This window comes from Anas platyrhynchos, chromosome 4, assembly GCF_047663525.1.
Source record: "Anas platyrhynchos isolate ZD024472 breed Pekin duck chromosome 4, IASCAAS_PekinDuck_T2T, whole genome shotgun sequence".
Classification (NCBI taxonomy): Eukaryota; Metazoa; Chordata; class Aves; order Anseriformes; family Anatidae; genus Anas; species Anas platyrhynchos.
Genome location: NC_092590.1, coordinates 55,248,488 through 55,272,447, shown reverse-complemented (window position 1 = coordinate 55,272,447; position 23,960 = coordinate 55,248,488). Strand labels below are relative to the sequence as shown.

At 40.5% G+C, this 23,960-nt stretch overlaps 1 protein-coding gene across 11 annotated transcripts in view; it reads left to right on the top strand.

Annotated features, from left to right (window-relative positions):
- LIMCH1 (LIM and calponin homology domains 1) overlaps positions 1-23,960 on the top strand; it is a 171,550-nt gene that overhangs the window by 55,090 nt on the left and 92,500 nt on the right. For 10 of the 11 annotated variants that reach the window (XM_027457186.3, XM_027457184.3, XM_027457183.3 and 7 more), the window contains exons 2-3: positions 7,085-7,155; positions 19,645-19,714. In XM_027457186.3, coding sequence (XP_027312987.1) covers positions 7,085-7,155; positions 19,645-19,714 — 141 coding nt within the window. The remainder of the gene's footprint in view (positions 1-7,084; positions 7,156-19,644; positions 19,715-23,960) is intronic. The other variant, XM_038177873.2, reaches the window with a different exon arrangement.

The window sequence follows — 23,960 nt, the reverse complement described above, 5'->3', positions numbered from 1 at the left end:
GTTGGAGTTTTGTCTGTTAGCTCCTCGCCCTTTCAGCGATGCTCAGATTTCCCGATTTCCCGTTTTGTTGGAAAGTTGCTAGTGGAATCAACCTGAGGCAAAGTGAAAATTCTTCAGGCATTTTCTAAAAAAGCTTTAACCTTATTTAAAAAAAAAAAAAGGAGACGGGCATTTTAGGCTGCCAGCTACACTGAGTTTGGTAGCCAAAACTTGAGTTCTCTATTAGAACCAATTCCACCTTTAAGAAACGTCACGCTAGGGAAACAATAAAGGCTAAATCAATAGCTCTAGCTTTGGAGAGTAGCTCACTATACAGACTTTTTTCTGCATGCATTGAAAGAAGGACGGTAGGATGGCAGTGCAGGTGTTTGTACATGGCAAGTCCTAGGGAATCATAATAAAGAAGCTGGAAAATTTGTAGTAACTTCTCTCAGCCTTTCATTTTTCAATGAGCAGACTGTTTAGCCTGGTTGGGTAAGAAAATAACAAGACCTTGGGGAAAGGTAAGCCTGGAAGGTGTTCATGAGAGCTAGTAATTATTAGTCATCTGCTCCTCTTCCCTTCAAAGGTGCAGCTAGGAGCTTCCAGGAAGGACTGGTTCACCCTGAAGTGGAATGGGCTGTGCAGTAGTAAAAAGGGATTCAATTTACCTAGTCAGCCGCCAAAAAGATGACTCCTCCAGACACTGAAGTGGAGTGAGGCCAGGCTCTGTGGGAACGGCCAGGATTGGCTTAAAGAGTGCCTTGGATGAAAGAGGTGCATCCTGCATTGCTGTCATGTATGTGTTGCACTTGTTGGGTCTACGTGGTACATGCTCCTCCCAATCTCTGCTCCTCTGACCTGCGTGAGGTTGCGTGCTTAAAGAAAGCAGCACAGAGCTAAAGAACATACCATTGTGGTACCATTATGCTACCATCAAATAGGAATTATTTCCTTGAAATAACATTTCATTCCTCCTTATTCTCCCAAGTAGAGGAGGAGGATAAATGACAAACATCTGACTGGTAAATCTGTGTGTGAGAGCCTGCAACCCCCCTTCTTTAATTCATCTTAAAACTAAGGAAGAAATGATGGATCCCACAACACAGGAAATAAGTTTTTTCCTGTAGATGCCTTATTTTTTCTTCTTTTAGGTAATAAAAAGAACCCTAAACTGAACCACTGATTGAAACCAGGTATCTTGGGGTGTTCTGTCATATCTGTCATCTGGTATCTAATTTTGATAATACTGCTTGAAGTACAGATAAGAAGCTGGTTACCCGTAAGACAATGATGCACTAGCAATTTACTGACTGTCAAATACAAATTTGATGTAACAGATGACCTGCTGGTAGGTGAAGCTTTTGGGAATTGCGCTGCAGCCAAGAGAAGTCTGATGGAAGTAGCTTTTAAGTTTATTCTTGCTGCTCTTTGCTCTCCACAAAACATTCAGCCTTTAATGAAATGTTTTCTGTCCCACCCTGCCCCTAAGGGAAGGCTGCTACGTTTGGCAGCACACCTGGGCATGTATACAAACAGAGTTAGGGAGGGGAGATTAAAAAGAAGACTGATTTACTCTATCGTGAAATTTTAACACTCCTTAGCAGTTTGCCAGCCAGCTGGGATTATACTACCAGATGTCCTGGCAGAGACGCGCGCGGCTCTGTGTGATCATAAATCCAAACAATGTATGGCAACACCATATGTATAATGCTGCTGTTACCAGTGCAGAATTTTCATGTGGAAAGCTCTGGTGACGGGCAGGATTAGTGAGAGCAAAACCTTCCCAGATTTAACTTTAAAGCTTTGGGTAGGTAATACTTGCTGATGGCGGTGGTGCGTTAAAAGGGAATCGTGAAGCCTGTGCTTTATCAGCAGCAATAAGCCTCCTCTGCCTGCAGTCATCTTCTGTCCACATTTCTTGGCCGTTCAGCAGGCAGAGCTATAGTGCAGGTGCTCGGAGGCAGATCTCTTCTCTCCGTTGGTGAGTTACGAAGCAGTGAGGGGGGATTGTCAGCAGCCCACTAAGCTCCGGGCCGAGTCAACAAAGCGATGCTGCTCTGTAGCCTTGTGATTTGTCTGGGGTGTAAGTGGAGCTTTGTTGTCTTCCTCTTGGGGAAAAAATGTTTAATAGGAGGAATGGGGATGGAATGGGACTTTGGTGCAATTATTTTACTCCTCTTTCTGTATTTTCTTTGACAGGTTTACTAAATGAAGTGCTAAGTGGATCTGTTCTTTTTAGTGTATGCATTAAATATAAATACATACCATTCTTAGTATTGTTTGCTCACTAAACTAGGCAAAGGGTATGAAAAAATCAGCTGTGGTGGCTTTTAGTTGTCTCTCCCTTTGTGAAAAAGGCACTGATTATCATCCTGTAGCAAAGAAATCATTCTGTGTGACAACTTAGAATTGTGTCCATCAAAGGGGCTGGGGGCATGTTTGTGTCAGTGGCATCGTTCTCCCATGCTACATGTTGACACCAAACTGTCAGCTAACCCAGCTGACAGTGTGGTAGTGGCAGAAGGGATTTTAGAGCAAAGAGAGGCAATATGATAGCCTGTATTTTATGCTATTGTTGCTAAGGAAAAATGGAGTTCCTATGAAGTGTGATAAAGAGCAAGTCAGCTCTGTGTCACTTCAAAGAATAGGATGAGGGTAAACAGCAGGAGGAAAAAGAGAACAAAGGAGACTTCAGCACGGCTAGTTAACTTTGCAAATTGCACTTGAAGTTAAATAACCAGTGTGTGGAAGATCTAAAGATAAATAATATTAAGTGCTTTCTTTACAGATTAATCTTGCTACCCAAGTGTGAAATCTCTCCCCTTACTCCCATGCATTCTTTACATTTTCCAGCTCTGCAGCACAAAAAATTCAGGTGGTTCATTGGTGGCTACATTAGGCAATCTGAGCCTACGATGTTTTTGTCCTTGATAACAGAAATTCACGCCATGGTTCGGTGCTAGATTCTAGTTTCCTAATGTGTACAATATGACTGTTCAGGGCTGGGTTATATTGATAGAAGTTTAAGAGTTTAAATCCTGTTGTAAAAGCATCAAACGCAGGATCCAGTGAAGGCTCTCCCAGTTTGCTGCAGTCCTTGTCCACCATTGTAAAGGAGACTTGAACCTCATCAGTGTTGTTTGGCATATTTGTGTTATTAGCTCAAAAGTAATCTTGGAAGTTGGAAAGTAGGAATTTGTTACTCTAAAAGTGCCCAAACCTGATGTCCTAAAAACTGTCCTACATCATCTTTTGGTGGCTTGTGTTGCCTGTTACTTATATGGTCCAGTGCTTCCTATTTACACACATGTGATTATTATGGGTTAAGCCTTAGTTTTACAACTCCATGAAGTAAAGGCAGTACGTCTTCTAGTTTTGTAGCAGGGTGGACTTCTTCATTTAAGTCAAAGTTGACATGGGATTGTGAAGTGATTGCACAAAATTGAAATGCAGCATACCTATATATAAAGAAATGAACAGCCTACCAAACTTTGTGAAAAATCTTTTTTTTTTTTTTTTTTTTTTCTGCCATGCTTCACAAGCCCTCCAAAATGTGTAATGGGTAACAAAGACCTCTCCCTGCTGTGTCTATATTTTTGTTCGCTGCTTTACATGCTTTTTCAGATGTGCATCCAGCAAATCAGGCTAGCTGTTCTCAAAGTGTTGTCCCTGATGGCCTAATGTTTATTCATCTACTTGTAGCTTGTTGGCTGAGATAAATTTCACCTGAGGACAGCATCTGCTCACTAATTTGTCACCTTTTCTTTTTCATGCCCTTAAGCTGTTTTTCCACCAGAGGCTTTGCAAGCTCAGTCTCATGAAGCACCAGCAGCAACACAAAATGCAAGGAAAACAAAGCAGACTGACGCTTGGTGAAAATAGGGTTGTGTAATGTGGCACTGGTTAGTGGCTGGATGACAGCCACGCGTGATGACATAGATGTAGTGGCATGCGTAACTGCAAGGAACAAAGGAGTTAATCAGCAACAATACTGTATAGAAGAAGTGTTACTGTGTATAAATACTTATTAGAGCCCTTGCCATAAAGCTTGTCATGGAGAGTCAGTGTGCTGCGGTTTAGTCTCCTAATATTCCTTTTATTACTCATTTTAGCTTTAGTTTTCTGGGTTGCCAAGTGGTAGTGAAACTGAGAAACACATCCGGCAGTGAAATAATTGCCCTGGATGAAGACGTTTGCAGCTTTTTAGAGAAGAAAATGTCATCCAGATGATGAATAAAAATCAATTCCTTCTTACGTAAATGAAACACAATAATAAATTGTGTTTATTATTAGTGAAACTTTGTGTTTCACTTCTGTTCTCTATTTTTGCATTGCAGTATGACATGGAAAAACAACTCTTTTCCTATCAGCTTTATAAAACATTGAAGAAGTGGCAGGCTTTTTTGTTTTTTAGAAATCATTAGCAGGATACAGCTGTGTTTTTCCTTTAAGATGCTTACCTCTAACTTGTGGGCCCCTGTGCTACAGTGTGCTGACACTGCAGAAGTGAATAGGTAACTCTTCAGCATACCTTGCTTTCTCCTAGACTGCCAAAATGTGTTGTGTGTACCGGTGACATGGCTCAGGTCTGAATACCACTCCTCTGTAGTACGAAAGCTGATGGGCTAGAGATCTGCTCCCCCCACTTTCCAGTTTTCTGTACCTGGCTGCAGATTTACAGCTTTCTTTTGTCCAGTGAAGCTCAGTAGTAAAGCGCAGCAACATAAACAATGCCCTCTGTATGCCAGTGTTTTCAGAGTATTGTGCAGTCACTGGAGGCTTGTTCCCAGATATGTGAGAAGATGAACTGCTGGGCACAGAACCATGCTCAGATCATATTCATAGCATAGGCCTGTGAAACACACAACAGTTTTGTGATACCATGATTAAACATGCATTTTCCACGTGTAAGCATGCATATACCTGTGTGTATGTGCCAAGAAACGGAGCTTTAAGTTCCTCTTGGAAAAAATGGGTCCAGCTGCTTGCTCCTCTCTGCACACTTTCTTTTTTTTTTTTTTTATCTTTGACATTTATAATGTCATCTTCAGTCTTATTTTTAGTTTCAAGCCTTTCTCTGATGCACTTTTCATACATTTTAATTGGCTAAATCAGGAGACTTGTAGCTGATGAATGCTTCCCCTCTGCAGCTGGAGCATCTAGAATAGGCACAAACCTTTCCATGCCTCATTTACTTCCAGTTCCTTTTTAAACAGACATGCACTGTTTCTAGACCTTCCTGTCTTTCCTCACCTGCTGTCAGTTCTTGTTGTACCTCTTACTAGATGAATTGTTGTTCCAGCTGTGTATTTGCATTTCATGATGTTATTCTTGCAGCCAGATATTATGTATGCAGCCTTCCTACACCAGCAGTAATGACAGCAATACCCATGGGAGAGCTTTTGGCAGGTCGATTCTTACTTCAATTGTGTTCACAGTTTTGGTACTGCTCCCTGGTGAATGCAGATGTTCAACAAACACATGAAAAGATTGACTTCCACAGCTACAACGTTTGATGTTGCTTTAGGTTGAGAAGGGAAATAAAATTATTGTCGTCTTCTTTTTTTCCTGCACAGAGCTCTTCCCCTGTGAGTCAAGTCTTTATGAAATAGCTCTTCCTATTCCTTTCTATTACCATACTGTGGATGAAATAAATGTCAATTTTGATGTGCTGAGTCTATTATTCATCCCAAATGCTAATGGTTACGTTGTCGTGATTCCCCTCTCTCCCAGCCGATCAAGATTAGAGATGATTCTCTATGATTAGAAGTAGTTTAGAGGATCAGAGATCATTTCCTTCTGGCAAATTGTGTCTGGTTTCTACTGAAGCGTGAGGGCAACCCAGTGCCTTGTTCTACTTCATGCATTCAAATAAAATCTGACTTTTGACTTTGAGAATATGGGGGGGGGGTAAAGTTTTGTGAACTGTTTGTAGAAGAAGCTCCTTCATATTGAAAAAACAATATGCTTACAATTAAATGGGGGATTAGGTTTTAGGCTTCTTACTTGCATTTTAATTCCAACAAAGTGTTGTCATCTGTCTAAGGCTGTGCGTAGCTACAACCAGCATTTGCGAAGCTAGTGCAGCCACTAATCCCGTGGGAAAGTGCCAAACTTGTCAGGTTTTATAAATTGCTGTCTTTATGACAGGAAACTGGGAGGGGAAGGGTCTTGTATCTGAATGGAACAGCAAGGAGAAAACTGGTACGTAAGGACAGATGTGTCCCCAGTCCACTATTCTTCTATGGTAGAAGCAACGCCCAGAGCAAGGGTCTTGCTGAAAGATTGGATGCAAGCCATGAGAACTCTGTAAGCATCCGGTCAATGTTTTGGCTGGGCGAGGAGAAGACCTCCTGGAGGACAATTGAAAACAAGGCAGGCCTTTTGTTTTGGTTTGGTTTGTTTCTGTTCAGTTCTCTCTAAACATAACTATTTTTACGTATTTGTTGGTGGTAATACCTTTAGCTGAGCACATCATCAGTTGAGAATGATTTGAGGATGAGAGGCAAGCCATTGTCAACAGGGCAATGAGTCATGGACAGGGCTTCGGTCATGCCTCTAGCATCCAGCACCCTCAGGCAGGATTAGGATTCCTAGACGGTTCCTTCATGGTCCATCTCCAAGAGGAGAACTTAAGAGCTTGTAATGCAGAATGTACTGCCTGGTCCCAGCATCCCTGAGAGGGTTGAGTATGTGCCAGAACCTGAGCTTCCTCCAAGATGGTGTTCATGCTCACAGTTGACTTCATGATGAGAAACGTCATTTCATATGGCAAGGAATATGGTGGTGTGTGGCTGAAGGGCCACAACTCATGCGAGTGCTTCCGGCTGGATTTGCTAGGTGAGAGGTTAGAGGCAAAAGTTTAAACCCAATACTAGATTTTTAATAAGCTGCAAAAAATATCTCTGTTCGATGGGTTAAATAGCTCAGTGAAACAGGAAGAAGAACCTCGTTGAGGTACACAACTTAGTTCTTCAGCAATGCCCGTAAAATTTGCATGTTTCATTTGCAGCAGATGCTTTAACTGTTTGCTATGAATTGCTCTTGAAAAGCACACCTTCTAACATATGCCACTCTTTTGTTTCCCCCTACTTTTTTACAGCAAGTGACAGGCAGAAGTTTTGGTGAGAAAGACTTCCGTTCTGGGTTAGAAAACGGCATTCTTCTGTGTGAGTAAGTAACACTTATGGTTTTGAGCCTTGAATATGTTCTTGACTATGGATGAAATGAATTTTAATGAGTATGTCTGTTAGTTTCCTTTTGCAAGCTTTGACGTTGTACACACTGGTATTTGACAGCAGCATCCTTTCAGTGCCGACGCTATTGTTATGGTGAGGATCGAAATGTGGCTTAAAGAAAACAGGCTTTGCAGAGTGCTTCCCTCACTCCACCCCAGCTCCTTAGCTGAGTTATGTGAAGTGAAAACGATGTTTGCTTTTTGGTTTCCTTTTATTTAAAGATGTTAACCACAGATTGGCGAATGGTGTTCCACACCTGCCTATAGATGTCTCCACTGCAGTGAAGTGTTTTGGAGCAACTCCAGGTCCGAGAGTCTTGGACCTGTCAAGAGTTAACCATCTGAACACCATCAATACTCAGCTGCTTTTATAGTTTCTGGAAAGTTTAGACATCCTCCAAATTTTACCTAAAGGTGTATTTGAATGATGTGTTTTGTAATTTTTGGACAAGAGATGCAAGTTAACTTTTGCATGTTTCTCTCTGTGGTTTTAACAGCGGGTTTTTGGCAAGAGTCTTCCAAAAGCACGTTGTGGCCTTGGATGCCAAAGCTGGTGACTTTTAAGAGAAATTTGGAAGTGTGCCCTAATGCCCCATGTTCTTTGAAAATCCCATGCAGGATGTCAGGAGTTTGGGATAATCTGCTGACCTGAATCGTCTGTATGGACGGATTTCTTTCCCTGGGCAGGCAGGGTTGTCCCTGAAGTAGGTAACAGCTGTCTTTGCACACCAGAAGGATGACGCTTGTGCAGAACTGAATGCATATTGCAATTTATGAATGAGATCTCCTGAGATGTTTAGCTGGAACATTGCAGCTATTGTTTGTTTTATACTAGGAAAGGTGCTGGAACTCGGAGTCTGTTTTCAGCAGTATGGTTGAGCTAATATCCTGTAAGTCAACTGTAGGTAGTTTACAATAGCTTTGAAACTTACATGTGTAAATACCGCTGTATATCTCACTTGTGTCATTAATCAGATACCTTGAACTTTAGCTGTTAAAGTGGAAAAAAGCATAAAGGAAGTGATACGATCTTGTTTGATTGTAGTTGCATGTCTTTGCTGAGGAGTGGCTTTGGGAGGAGGGAAGTAGTTGTTATTGTTGTTCAAATGTTGTGTAACTCGGAAGGAGTGTGGCGTTTACCTCTCTGTACGCAAGGGTTGCCTCTTGCTCAAGATCTCACTCCTCTGCGTGTTCAATTGAAGTACTGAGTGCTGAGTCACTTCACAGTGCTCTTTAAACGTTAAGGTTGAATTGTGTTGCATGAAAAGTAAGGGATGTGTATCTCAAGATTAGATTCTAATCTTATCTGCAAGTACACAGATGTAGTCTGATTTAAATGCTGTAGATGGAAAGCTTAACTAATGATTTAGAAAAAAAAAAAAAAAAAAAAAAAAGAAGTGTTAATATGTATTTTTTAGGAGGCTGTAAGCTCCAGTAGCACACAGGTGAAGGGACAACACTTGGTTATACTGCTAACTTGTTCTGTGGTGTTGGGCAAACTGCTCGTCCTTGCTCACCCTTGTGGATCTGTGCAAACTAGTCTGAAGGGACCTATCTCCTCAACCTCTGACCTGAGAGGTCCGTATTACATGTGGCATCTGGCAGCCGTGGTTGGTGGATGAAATTCTAGTAGGCTGCATAGCATTAACCGGAGCCACCACTTAGGCCTTCAAGTCTGGCTTTCTGATGATGAAGAATTTATGACACCAACAATAAAAGTTTGTTCCTCGCTGCATCCAAGTCTGCTGTAAGAACTCAGTAGAAATTTGGAGGTGTAACACAGAGCTCTTAATGCATCTTTGAAAAGTACAAGCTTTGGCAGATGAAGCACTGGTAATTTTTTTTTTTTTATCTCTTGCTCAGTGAAGCACTGGTAGTAAAGCTGCCACGGCAATACTGACTTTGTAGATAGGAGTTTTCTGTTTTGTCAGAGACCTCACCAGGGTACCCACCTTATGAATAAAATCTACCAGTATTCAAGCTCTCTCTTCCAATCTGTTGAGCTTTTATCACAACTCAACAAAGTAGATGAAAACTGCATCTTAAAATCTCTGATAAGCTAGAGAATGCAAAAAAGGAATTAGAGGTTTCTTAGGTTTCTGAAGATGGGAGAAGACATTACCTTTGGTCTGCTTTATCGGATTTGCAGCTTGAAAGTTTTAGGAAAAAGCCAAACTTGCCTCAGTTTGTCTCCACAGTAATTGCTAGTGTCATTAGCTGACAGCTCACAGTCAGGCACTTTTGCGGGTGATGTCCATGTGAGCATGGACTGGGGCTTACTTTCAGATGGGTGTTTCAGTGTTCTTGTTGCCTGTTGTAGTTTGAGATGAGGACTGAACGTGAACTTGGGTCCTGAGGGATCCCAGCAGCTACAAGACTGGGAACTGATGTCAGCTGGTGGACACAGCCACTTTGCCCTCAGTCTCCCAAACAGGTCTCAAGCTGCCCTTGGACCATGCAGGCTTTTTGCCCCAAAATGGGAGGAGGTAGGCACCACAGAATCACAGAATGGTTGGGGTTGGAAGGGACCTTAAAGACCATCCAGTCCCAACCCCCTGCCATGGGCAGGGATGCCTCCCACTAGATCAGGTTGCCCACAGCCTCATCCAGCCTGGCCTTGAACACCTCCAGGGATGGGGTCCAGTCTGCTAACAGCCAGACTAGCCCTGTGCAAAATGACACAGGGGAAATGTTTGTCTGCAGCAGGTTGTTGGAGCCTTTCACACAGTAATGCCAGGCCTCCCTCCAGCTGATTGCAATGCTTATGGCCTACACTTCGTCAGGTGCAGGTTCCTGTTTCAGCGAGGCAGTAACAGGAGCTTTCCCTTTTCTCTCTTATCTGCTCCTTTAAGGGATATTTCAGAACCTGTAGTGACGCTCGCCTTCTCCTGCAAGCCTTTTGCAGCATTTCTCTTCCCTGCTGACAGACCCTTGACTCATAAATCTCTCCCAGCTGCGGCTCTGGTAACTAGCAGACTACTGAGATGTGAACGCTTGAGGTACTGCTGTAGCAGTCCACTGCAAACTCAGGCAGATGTCACTACACTGGTTACAGATCATTCATTCACGTCCAGCAGCTATGCACATATTTCAGTACATGAAAAAAACTACACCATGCCAAAAGCTCAGGCTCTTGGGAGGGACATGTTGTGCACCAGCAGCCTGACTAGTGGGGAAGCCTTACGCTCCTGAGCTAGCCACAGGCACCTGCAAGTCCTTGTGCCTGGTTCCCTGGGAGTGTTTGCTCGGTCGCTGGCATCTCAATCAGCCTCATTATGACACTTTCCTAGCTCACCGCGCTCAGCTCAGGAACATATTTAAACAATGCAGGATGCCATCAAGTTGTATGCTGACAGATGAGAGTAACACAAGCCCTTCCTTCTTGCTGGCTTTGAAAGCCCACTTGTGCAGTTTCCCTGACAGTACCAGCTCTGGCTGCTCACCCAGCTGTGCTGAGAAGCCAATGACTACTACTTCTGTTTTTCTGAAATGATTTCATGGCTTTTTAGCATAGCCGCCTGACATCGGTGCAGATGGTGATTTCAGCAAGGGACATCAGACACAGCTAGATGGAGGCAGTTATTGCTCCGTTCTTGCTTTGTGTATTAAATTGTTGTATGCAAAGACTGAGGAGCTTCCTGGCTACGCTGCTGCATGTGAGGGCAAATATGCCTTCCTGGGGACAAGACAGAAATCTGTGTGAGGAAGGAATGCAACATCAACAGCAGCAAATATCACTAGAAATTCCCAGTTTGTGCTCCAGCATACTCCTCTTTCCCTTTTTCCTTTTCCCTTTTATTTTCCCTTTCCTTTTCCCTTTCCCTTTCCCCCTTTTTTTTTGTTACATAGCTTTAATAGTTAGGTTTTACCTAGATATTCTCTAGATTCAGACATCTGAATGAAGGTTGATTGCAACAGGAAAAAGTTCATGCTGTCTGCCCCTACCTGCCCCACTGATATGGTTAGTTCAGCTTTACTGAAACAGTAGGTAAGGGAATAGAAGTCGCTTTTATTTCTAATCATGCAACAACTGTTATTAGTAAGTTAAAAATCATTACATGAAGGCAAAGACGAATACAACTTCTTGTAAACTTGCCCAGTTGTTAATTGCTCTAATACTCTTTGAGGTGTTTTTAAGGAGAGCAGTTCCTTTCTGTTCTCCCTGCTGCCCGCCTCCCCTTGTTGCCCTGCACTGCTGCTGCCGATTCTTGCCTGTCACATTGGGCATTCAGCAGTTAGAAAGGTCTGAGACTTGAAAATCCAAGTTATTTACTTGCCTTGATATGACTATCAAAGGGTTGAAGGTGCCTAGTGAGTAGGGAAATGCACCTGTAAGCATGTATGAGAAGCAATTGGAATCATATTTTCTCTTGAGCTTTCTCAGCAATCAAGCTGTCCCACCACTCTGAAAGTTTGCAGTAATGTTAATGAGATTGTAATGTCAGGAATAGGACCAAAACATAAAGTTATTAAAACGTAACAACAGCTGGGATGTGGACCTTAAACCAAATCCAGATTCAGATATCAGCACAAATGAGTTGGCCTTGCAGTGAAGCGCAGGAGTGTCATGATAGTGTGAATGCCATGGGTTCCATATGTAGAACATTTTTTTTGCGTGTCTGCTATATGTTTGTATGTAAATCAATTTATAGCAGTAAATGCAGCCATAATAAATCTTTGATTTCACTCAAATGTGAAAGTTCGAACAAATAATGTTGGGAAGCCATGGCATAAATACGGTGAAAGAGTAATAACCATATGTGATTAAAGATAGATGTCACTTGCATATGCAGTTCTGGATACTAGATTATGAACGTTTTCCTAATTTTTTTTTTTTCCCAAGGTATTTATTTTCTAGATTAGCATGTGGTGTTATATAAGTTACTAAAGTGTCCAAAAACAGTGATTAATGTTTGTAATCAGCATTCTTTGACTCTGCTCCTTTACTCTATTTTTTGAAAGAGCAAATACAAAGGGGGTTTGTTGCTTTTAACTAAACTTTGTAAAATTGGCCGTGTACAGTATGTTGAGGGGAAAGTTTTACCCTTTTCATATGCAGGAAAAATTCTAGGAAAGGCACTTCCCTTCAGTCATGCATGTTAGGGATATATGCACTTAAAAATAAAACTTGCAATCTTTATTGTACTTTTAAGTGTGAGAAAAAACATGAGGAGTTAGTCATGGATACTGATTGTTTTAACAGTATTTAAAGAAAAGCATGAAGTGGGGCTATAAATCTACGTGAGCTGAAAGTGATTGTGATCAAGAATTACTTAAAGGAATTTATCATTTATTCTGTCATGAGAATCATTTTCTTCTATAAATAAGAGATCTCCTTGGCTTGTGTTCTTTATGTCTCTGGTGATGAATGAGCTGCTTATTCTCAGAGAGCAGAGTTTCTTTGGGCTTGCATCATGGTTACAGTGCATCTGACCAAGCTTTGGGCTGACATGAATGCTGTTTTCAGTGAGGGCTGGATATGTGCCAGATCAGTGCAAGTATAATGCTATGGGATAGTTAAACTTTGTCTTCTGCATCAGTGGTACCGCTAGGTGTGGAACTCGACTTCAGAACAGCTTTAATTATCTGTAGGGTATTTCAGTTGTTTGGCTGTTTAAACATCTGTTTGGTTTTGCAAGTTAATGTCATTTACTTAAAATTGCCCTGCCACTTGGGGAGAGCTGGTAGGCGAAAACAAGTATGCAGTCATTGTAGATTGTAGGTTTTTTATATGTTATTATACTTATCTGTCAGTGGTGTGGCCCTGGTATCAATTCAGCACTTGTCCCTGCACTGTACATCACACAGCCTCTTGTCTTGCCAGATACCTCACTGGCGAAGTTAGTGGCTGCTTAGCCCCTTACGCTTAATTAAGCTTTGTTTGAATTTGCTATTCCTGGAAACTAAGAAGGTATTTGAGTTTCATAGACATACTTGAAGTTTTGAATGTGACCCATGCCTTGAGGTAAGAAGGGATTGGTGTTCTGTGGTTTTCAGGCTGTGTATTGTAAAGCCAAAACATTATCGGCATCATGGATTTGGCATGTCTCCAGTTTAGAGAGACGGGCCCCAAGGCTCATTAAGCATTAAGATTTAGGTTCATGTGAGGACATCTGAAACAGTTTTATATGAACCCAGAGTTTTTAATCTTTAAGTTTTATTACCGTGTTAAAATGAAGAGCTATTTATTTGTGTGTTTTAGGTGAGGGGTCAAGGGTAACGTAAACCATAATGCTCAGCTGTGTGCATGAGAAGGGGAGAATGGCCATTGAGGAGCATGCTTGAGTACAACTAGAATGGCCTGTCTTTGTATTTATGTCAAAAAAAGAAATATGCATCTCAGCAGACTAAATAGTAGGGTTTTTCCAGTGTAGGTTGGTGATTGACAGAGCAAGAGACTGCGGAACACTGATCCATTCAAACTGAGTTTTGCTGAAGTGCAAAGCAAGGCAATCCTGTGAGAGGTTTCGGCTTTCCAAGAGTTTATGTTTAAGAAATTGTTTTGGATAAATACTTTGGGTAATTATCCACCCTTATTGCTGCTCCCTGTAAAGCTGAGAGCTGTAAATCTACAGGTACATGAGACAGCCTGCGTGTCTACATTGTGGCAGTAGGTTCTGTATAAATAGTCCTCATGAAGGCACAATCTTCCCTGTTGCCTTTCTTGAGCTGTTTTGCAAAGCCTCTATCTCGTTCGTATTTTTAGTCTTTGGCAGAGCAAGGCCCGTGCAATGCTGTATTTGGCTGACTTGTTTTCTCAGTCCTACAGGTTTGTGTAGTTCTGTATTCTCCTTTTACTTATTAGACGGGACTGTGAGCCTTTTATATGACAAAGTCAGTTCTGTTTCACATGTTAAAAAAGCACCTTGTTCATCTGACCCTACATAAATAATAACAGGGGCATCATTAGCAATCACTCAAGAATGTTTTCCCAAAAATATTTTTGTGACCTCAGGAACATCTCGATATTTTGAAACTTCTTTGACACTTCCTTTGCAACAAAAATCTATTGACTTTTGTTGTCTGTGTTGTTTCAATATGATTTGCCTGTATTTAAGATTAATAGTGGGTTTTCCTAGCCTTTTCAACTACTTTTGGGCTTTTTGGAGCTGTCACTATGTAGCATAAGGTGAAAATACATAGGTATTGAAATGGGTTGGATTAATAATTGTCAAGTGCTGAGAGGCTGCTTGTTAGAATATAAATCTGTAAAAATTAAAAAAAGATAAATGTCTTCTTGAAGGTTTATTGTGGATAGAATTTCCTAAACTCTCAAATATGAAACGCCTTCTTACTTTAAGTTCAGTTCACTAGGAAGCTTTTCTTTTTAGGAATACGATCTGCTATTTGAGCGAAGAACTCTGTTGGATACGTATCCATCCAGGCTGGAATCATCTGTGAATGGCACATCATCTCAACCTTTCTTTTTTTTTATTTTTATTTTTATTTCTTTTTTTTTTTTTTTCATTTCTGAAGCTTATTCTCTGAAAGTGCTTCTGTTCCATTTCCTCTTAGAAACAAGGTCTTCTTAGAGGCTGGGTTTTGGCAACCATCCTCCGAATATTTTCTTAACTGACGCTTTCTTGCAAGAATTTCATGTGCAGTTGTCTTGGTGCTTTTCATTAGATCTTTTATCAGCTGTTGCCTGAAACGCCTTCTCTTCCTGGCAGAGGTTTTTCAAATTCTTAACTGCTGATAAACAACCCCAGGAAGGTCTCATAGGTTAGTCACACAGTGGCTAGTCCTGATTTCAGCCTGGCTGTCCTACTGCAGAGATACTTTATCTTCTGGAATTTCAAGCCTTGGGGACGGTACCAAATAGAGCAACTGATTCTTCCCATACCTACCAGAGCTGTTTTGCAGGGGGAAGGAAATGACCTAGCTTCTCCCTATAAGAGGGGGAATGGATCAGCTTTCCAGTGCCATTGTGCCCTGAAGTTTCCATAAGGTAAGGCAGCTCTCAGGTTTTATCTGCTGTGCAGAGTCTTACCAGCAACATGTAGCAGCCAACTACCAAAGGATCTAAGCCAAGATCTGGCCAGGGGAAGGGGTGGATGGGTGTGTGAATATCGCACTGGAAGTGGGTGAGAACTTTAAGGAGAGAAGTGAAGAACAGAGGACTGACCTGACTCAGGGCAGGTGCGTAAATGCCAGAGGGGTTGGACAGAAATCCTAGCTAAGTGTCTGAAGGATCTTGCGAATGGGTCAGGCATGTTTGTAGAGACTCATGTTTTACAGACGGAACCTGAAGAGCTTTGATTTTTACCCTGTGTTGGGTTGCTGCCTTTTGGGGGTTTGGTAGGATTGGTTTTTTTTTTGCCTTCATTGTACTGTATTTTAGTCCTTTTAAGAACTGTTTTATCTTGTCTTTGCTTCATTTTGCTATGTCGTTGCTTCTTTTACTGATAAAACGTTCCTTGAAATTTCATTGTTGTATGTTGCTTTTGGTTATGTCGGAGAAATGCAGATTATATCAGGTACTAAAACAGCCTCAATAGAAGTATTGAAGTCTTTATTTGTTTTTTTCTTTTTTTTTTTTTCCTCACCATATCATTTAACAAAAGTAACTGTTAAGAGTAACTGTTAATTAACTGTTAATCTCCAAAATGTCTTCTGTAAGAAGCATTGCTTGAAAGCTGAAGTTTTTTAAGAGTCCTGCCTAATCTTGTTTTACCAGCTGTCTCCAAAATGCCTGTTGGTCACCAAACCTCTGCTATCAAAAAGGGCCAAGCTTGGAGACTGTACTTACAGTCTCCTTTTGAGAACAGTACCAAAGGACATTGTTTTATGGTTTGTTGCCACCACTGTTCCCTCACCATGTGATATGAGACCTTAAATAAGCAATGTCTTACTGGAGAGGAAGGGAAAATAGAAAAATCATGGAAGATTTAAAATAGTTCTGTTTTTTCTTCACTCAGGACTGCTTGGTTGGATTTGTCCCATTGACATCTGGTGTCCTAGATTCATAGTTGCAGGAACATGAAAAGTAGTACCTTTTAAAAACAAAACAAAACAAAGAAACAAACAAAAAAGACACAACTTCAGCACTCAACTCTGACCATTTATACAGTATCTCACCAAGCTTCACGTAACAGATTGGGGTACACAGTGGTGTAAAGGTTTTGTTGTGTTTTCTTTTTTAGAAGATGAGCATCCATTTGTGGATTTTCTCTATTTGAAGAACACAACTACACAAATACGTAAACTAACTATGTGCTTGGGAAAACCTGGGCTTGCAACTGGTGGAGCCTTATTTTGGGGATGGGACTGGAGGGCTCCTATTTTATGTTCAGGACAAACAGTGCATCTGCCTTTGTTGCCCTCACAACAAAGGATTTATACCTGAATATACCTGAGCTCTGATGATTTTTACTGCACAAGAAAAAGGACTACTTCTGTGGAGGAGAGAGGGTCAGTAGGAGATAGGAGGTACTCAGAGAAATGAGTGATCATTCAGAGTCTCAGGACAAGTGGGTATCCATTTGTCCCAAACCCTCTATCAGCACCTGGCAGTAGACACCTTAGTGCCTTCACTAAATGGCCAGCATTGCTAAAATGGCCACCCTGATCAGGTGTTTGAGGCAGAAGATTGTAATATGTCATCAACTAGGTGTGTGGTTTTGAGCAGATACCTTCAAGTGTCTTCCTACTGCAGGAACAGGAGAGTGAAAAAGCGTTTTACGAAGTCATTACAATAAAGCTAGGGGAGGCTTTCATTTTGTGAGACGTAGACTGCAAACGTTTTAGTCTCAGTCATGAGGCATTACATGTACACGGTAACTGTCACTGTTACTGTCATGTGCTTGCTGAAGTGATGGAAGTAACTTGCCTAACGTGATCGGGGGTAGGACCTTAACTCTGTCTTGTGGCCAGGCTTACATTGATTTTCTGCTCTGTGTGACTTGGTATGAAGGTGATATGGGTAGCTTTTGTAATAAGGATAAATGTTGTGAAAATAAAGCACCAAACACTTCTGTGTATTACTGCTGATGGATTCCATCCTGTTCCTGTAACACCTGTTCTGGAAATGTATTTTCCATACCTTTCTCAGGAGTTGCAGAAATACAAAGATATTTTTTAAGACATCATTTAATGTACTAGAATGATCTGCTCAGCAGTGCTTCTGATGCCTTAAGTTATCAAAGTTAGGATTCAAGAAGAATGTGAATTTGTCTTATCTCTTTTTTTTTGGGTGGTGGGAGGGGTGTAGTCTCAAAAAATTCTCAGAGATAACCCACAAGATTGGAAAACAGACTCTAGAATTGTTCCCCTGTCCTTTTTTTTGCATATGGTGCTCTTATCTAGCCTTGCTGTGCAGTTAAGTGCAGAAAAAATAGCTGCTTCTGGTTGTGGTCATGTTGTCTCTTCTCTGCTGCCTGCACTATGTTAGCTAGCACAGTTCTCTGCCGGGTACTGGTTGCTAATGTTTCTGAATGGTACTGGTTGTTTCTTACACGACCTTTTTTGAGTGGTGCAGAAAAGTGACAGCTGATGTTTATGAACACCCTACTGTAGTCAGCACACCCTGCTGTGGCTGGGGGGCTGGTGCCATGGGGCCAGAGGAAGGCTGCAGAGTTTGTCTCCTCCGTGTACTTGTTCGCAGGCCTCATGTCTGAGGGTCTTCCCCTCTGAAGTAGCCCAGGGTTAGGGTTGTGAGAGTCACACAGCCTGGAGCTTTTTGGCCGGGTTGGTGGCTGAGCCAGCTTGCAACACTTGGCATTTTGGCATCTGGACTGTTGCTGGGGATGAGGCAATGGTTTGGAAGCAGCCAGTCGACTCTGGAAGAAAGCTGCCTTTGGCACGTTCTTCAGTGAGCAAGTCCTGAAGGTTTTTAGTGCCAGACTGTTTAGAGATGTTTCCAACAGGAGGTAAACATTTTAATAATAGAGACCTTTCTTCCTCAGGCTTTTCCATCTTGCCCTGTCCCATTTCCTCCCTCTTCAGACTCCAAGCCGTGATCTAAAGTGTTGTTTATTCCCCGCTCTTTTCTTTCGTTTTATCCCTCTCCCTCATTTCACAGGGAAGCCTGTACAAGGCACTTTGACAATTTATTTAGAATGGGCTTTGACTTCTGGGATTTCCATTAAGAGCTCTTTATTTTACTTTCTGTTATTGTCTATGGCATTTGATGTGCGTCTGCAGTATTGGTTATTGTGTCTGATTTATTCGCATTTTAGTAATAAAGAAAATGGGATGCTTTACTTAATACATCTTTTTTTTTTTTTCCTTGAGTCAGAATAGGCACTGTGACAAAACTAGAGTATTCAGAAAGAAGTGATTTAAAGAAAAAGAAATCGTTAGTTGCCTTTTGCAGCAGCTAAATGAAAAATATTAGTTTATATTGCTTGCTGTGCAAGTCTGAAAAATAAGTTTGTGCCTTTGGGAAAAATAAAGTAGTTTTTGTTTGCAAAAAAATGTGAAATAAAATGATGACTCTAGGAAAAGAGATGTGTGGCTCTTTTCTTCCCGTTCTGCGCATCTAAGGGGAGAAAAAAAGATTTTATATATAAATATATATATATATATATATATATATATAAAAGTGTATTCTTTCATTGTTTCTAGGACACATTAGTTTTAGATGTTAGCATAAGCAGAAGGCAGGAATAGTACTGCAGTCTGTATGAGGCTGGATTGCACAGTTTTTCACTGCAAGATGATTAAAAAAACAAAAGTCCCCCCAGCTCCCCAAAACCTGGTTCACATTGTGTTCATTGCCACGTGTAGTTATGGTAGGCTGCTGGAAGGGGTAGTTCCTGAATGGAGACTGCCTGCACCAAGTGAGATACCTCTCTTTCATTGTAGACACTCTAATTTTCAGAGTTTTAAACTACCATACGCCTCTTTTTTGATTTCTTTCAAGATCTTGAATTTGAAATGAGTGTCTTGATCTGATGATTTTCTTTCCAGTGGTTAGGACTGAATTTTTGGCCTTTGGATAAAAAGCACAATAAGGTTTTCTCTTGGGGGAAGGGTGGTAGAGAAACACAGTTTGTTGCAAGAGGATTTTATGATGAAAATTCCTCACCCTGCAGCCCAGAAACTGCTGGACTGTTCTTTCTGAGCTGTGGTGATACCCAGATGCCCTCAGGGTTTCTGCTCTCAGTTCCTTCCAGACATGCCTTGCCCCTAGGCAGGGGAGGCAGACTGATGTGACAACATTTTCCCACAGCCTGTCAAGACTGATGTGATCTACATCAATCTGGGAGATGAAGGAAATATTGTTGGGATTCTGTGCTGTGTATATTTTTCCTTCTTTTCAATTTCTTCATTTCAGTGATGAAGCTTTGGGTACACACATTTTTGGGAGGGGAAAATGGGGAGAATCTCCACAGCCATAATAAAATGCTTATATGCTGGGCACAAGTGTTTGATAATTTGCATTTTGTGACTTAACACTCATAAATACTCTTTTCTCATGACAGGTTGCTGAATGCAATAAAGCCGGGATTGATAAAAAAGATCAACAGACTACCGACCCCCATTGCAGGTTTGGTGAGTATATCAAATGGAGAAAAATCTTGGTTTTGCGACTGTGTGATTTAGATAGCAATTATTTTTGTAATTTGAACTCTTCTAACTTACTGAACTCAGACAGTCCCGCTGAAATCTGAACAGTGCAGACATCTGAAGACCTTCCAGTCTATTTTTTTTTAGAAGGGGGACGTATTCAGGAGGGAGAGTGTATTTTTAGAGGAAAAATATCTTCTTGGTTATATACTGTCTGAGAGTTTCGGCTCTAGCTCCCTAAGAACTCAATTGTATGCTTTTCAAGCTGTGACCACAAAAAGATAGCTTTTTGGAAAGAAAGAAAAATGTATTTGTATATTTTGTCTCATTTGCCTTTTCCTCGGAACACCATAGTCTGCAGATAACATTCATTGCAGGACTATCTGGGGAACCATTTAGTGTTGACTTTATGGGCAGAGCAGAAGTTGGCCATAATCTGTCATGAGCAAGGAAGACCACAGAGGATGTACTTACAGCCTGTGGGCTGAACTTGACCCCTGAGACAGTTTTCTCCAACTCTTTGGGGTGCTGGTGCTCAGGGGGTCACCTCAAGAGGGTGTCACGGTCTTGTGCCTGCTGCTGGGAAGGAAGGTGGGGGTATGAATGGATGCTAGGTGTAGGGGGTGTGACACAGAAATATGGCTGTATTGATATTTTGTTTGTTTGTTTTTGACCTTGAGATGTGGCTAAGAATAAAAGGGCCTCTTGGGTGTGTGGAGGGTGACCATCCTCAATTTAGACTAATGATACACTTGCATACATAGTTCTTTTGTCTTACGACACTACTGATGTTTTAACTTAGTTTTGCAAGATTCAGAATGTATTAGTTGCTGGTAGTTGAGGTCAACGTTCCTTTATGTAAACAGCATTAAAAAGTTTCAATGTGTTCAGAAACCGTGCTACATTCATTTTTAAATTGGTTCTGTAATGTAATTACCTAGCTTTTGAGTCTGGGTCCCTCAACCTGTAGATTGACAGGCCCATTTCTGCATGAATACCACATAGTTTTAGAATTTCATTTGTGATCCCTACCACCCCATTTGCGATGCTTCCTCGTGTGCTTTTGTTTTGCCTCTAAAACCCATCTAGCTTATTCCTACCCAAGCCTAATTGAAAGGTGTACTTGGAATAAGCTGCGGCAAAAGATGCCAGTAGTGCAATTCTCATTTCCTTGTCTCCCATTCATAAAAGATTCCATTTTTGTTATGACTGTTTTTAGAAGATGATATTAAATTACATTGTGTTGTTGTGTTTTTTTTTTCTTATTCATGTGTAAAATCCCAAAGGTAAGTTGATTGTAGAAGGAAGGACGTGGAAACATTAAGTGTGTGCGTGTTCTCATTTTTTGAGATAAAGCTCTCACTTGCCAGATGTATGTCTACAAAGCAGTAAGAAAAAAAAATGTTTTTCAAGCTATTAATAATACAGCAGCTTGTTGGTTTTTTTTTTGTCTTGGAAGGTGACTTTTTTTTTTTTTTTTTTTTTAACTTCTGTACCCATGTCCTTTAGTTACCTTAAGTAATTATTTTTCTAAATATTTTTCCTAATACAGTAGTAGACTGTTTAAAAGTTCACTGGCACGTCTGGCTTTTTGAACATTGCTAATGGGTGTTTTTACCTACTATGCTGTAAATAGATCATTCCAAACAAAGCAAGCCTTCCAACAGAGACTTGCTTTTAAACATGTCTAGTGCTGTACCTGTTGACTTTTGTTGCCATATTTACTTAGTGGTGAGCGATTGCTTCAAGGATTGTGTGCAAATTTAAAATTATTGAGTACGATTGTCTGTTAGCATGAATTTATGGCATAATATTTTAAGGTACAGACATCACTACTGTGTTTGAGCACATAGTGTATCTTTTTCTTCTCTCACACCTGTACCATGTCCATAGGCCTTAAAAAAAATTAAAAAAATTAACATTACTTTCCAGAAACAGTCAGAACTCCTCGTTGGTTGACTGCATGTGAGGGACATTCCTTTATTTATTGCTGATTTCTCTTTATTATCTTAGCTTTGGTTGGCTTGACATAGTATATAGTAACTTTTCCAGTTATTTCACCTCAGTGTGTGTGATTTCCTCCAGTACTCATGGAAATACCATGGAAGCATAACTGCCTCTTTTGCTTTGAGTGAAATGTGTGCTTTTGAACTCCTAAATATTGCTTCTGCCTAAAAAGTGTAACTTAATCACTCTACCTTAATTTCTTCCCTATAGCTGATAAAATAAGTATATAATTCACTAGTAGAGGCAACAGGTAGGTTTTCTGTTTTAGGAAATTGCAGCTAAAAGTTATGAGTAATGGTAAAGTACTCACTTTTGTTTCATCATTAACCTCTAGAGGCATAAACAGTCATGTATTATGTAGCTCTACAAAATGTCTACTTGAGTCTACTTTATTTCTCCAAATGATGGTCTATTTTTCTCCTTTGTTATTATAAGGACAAATGAAGAAGTACGCTTTAGTGAAGGAAATTAACAGTAAACTGTAGGCCTCTACTGGGGATATGCTGAGATATTCATCTGGAATTATTATCAACTCTAAAAATTTTGCCTATATTTGGTGTTTGAGTGATTTCTTATAACATTGCTGTGAAGTATTATGTGCAACTGCTCTACTGTTGACAGATTGAATTCTTCAAACTTTTCCTGGTGTTTGAAGCTAGACGAACCTGCAGTTACTCTGAAATTCTTACCGGTGATTTCCTCATGCGGTTTAAGAGAGAATGGCTTATTTGCAGACCTTTTGTATACCAGAACAGCAATCATGTAATCATGTAAGCAAAATTTATTGTTTCATAGCATGGCAGTGTTTGAGTAAGGACTCAGGGTTTTGCACACCACTCTATTAAGTGCAGGCTGTATAAATGGACAAAGATGATCTTTGTCTGGTTGCGGGCCTAAGTCAGGATGTGGATTGTATGCAACATTACATATAGAATTACATATGCTCAGCGTGGCAGGCCTGTTTGTAATTTGCTTTCATCTCTGGAAGTGCCGACTGGTTCTGTTATCACAGCAGAGATGATGCATTGCTTTAATGAAATAAAACGTAGGACCAATGGCTTGGTATTCAGACTTGCAGTGAGTATGAAGTTTGATGAAATGCTTTCTTATTCCTGTTCATTATACATTAATCCAGATAGCTAATACTCCCACCAAAAAGCAAATTCACAAAACATCCAAGGAACATATTAAACACATGTAGGATTAACAGGCTTTGCTGAAAGAGCCACGTTTCCAGGAGAAATTTTCTCATGCTAGAAGTTGATACTGAACATCTTTGTTTTAAAGCTGTTAGCTTTCCAGAAGTATCATTTCATGTATTTAATTGTGCAAGCCTGGAAAAGTATTTTGGCTGAGTTTTTAATTAAAAGACCACAATGATGGATGAGTAAGGTACATTGAATATGATTATAAGTGATTTTTACAAAGCCAACAATTTTTCAGTGAGTTGCTGTTGGTTTCCTTCATGGGGTATGATGTTCAGAGTGGGCACAACTTATTTTTAAGGTTCCTACAATTTTGTACAACTATATCATTATATATTTAATTCTATAAAAATAACACATCTGCAGCACCCTAGGTAAGCAATGCTCTATAATGCTAACCACTATATGTCAACTATCTTTTTCCTTTAAAAATATTCTAGTTCTTGCTTCCTGTCCCTGAATAATGTCACTCTGTGAGAAAATAAAAGGTTTCTGCCTTATCTTTTGTTTGACAGAGTTTAGGAGAGTTTATAGCATTACTTCAGTTCCTTGAACAATCCCCACAGGAGCTTAGACACTTACTTCAGAGACTGTGTGAAAGACTCTCACATATAATAGTAGGAAGTAGCCAAGACAAAGTTAAAGGGCTGAACTTTAGCTTGTATCTTGGCTCATATTTCAACACTACTGAATAAAAATCTGTTTATGATGGTATCTAGTTTTCAGCTTGTGCATGGTCCTCATCTTTGTATGTGTGATATTTGTATGACTTAGCAATGCAAAAAATAGCCCAGTGAAAGTCACCTGGTTGCATAGTTATTGCACTGAGGTGAGCAGAACTGTAACTTACTGTTTAAAAAAAAAAAGGCTTCTTCCTTTGAAAACAAGATATTTTTTTTCAGTGATTATTTTCCTAGGAAGTTTCTCTTGGCAAAATGTTCTCTGGGAACTTGCTATGAACCTTATCAAGAATAGCTACCTGTCTGTTGGTGCTGGTAATTTGCTTTTATGCTGTCCTG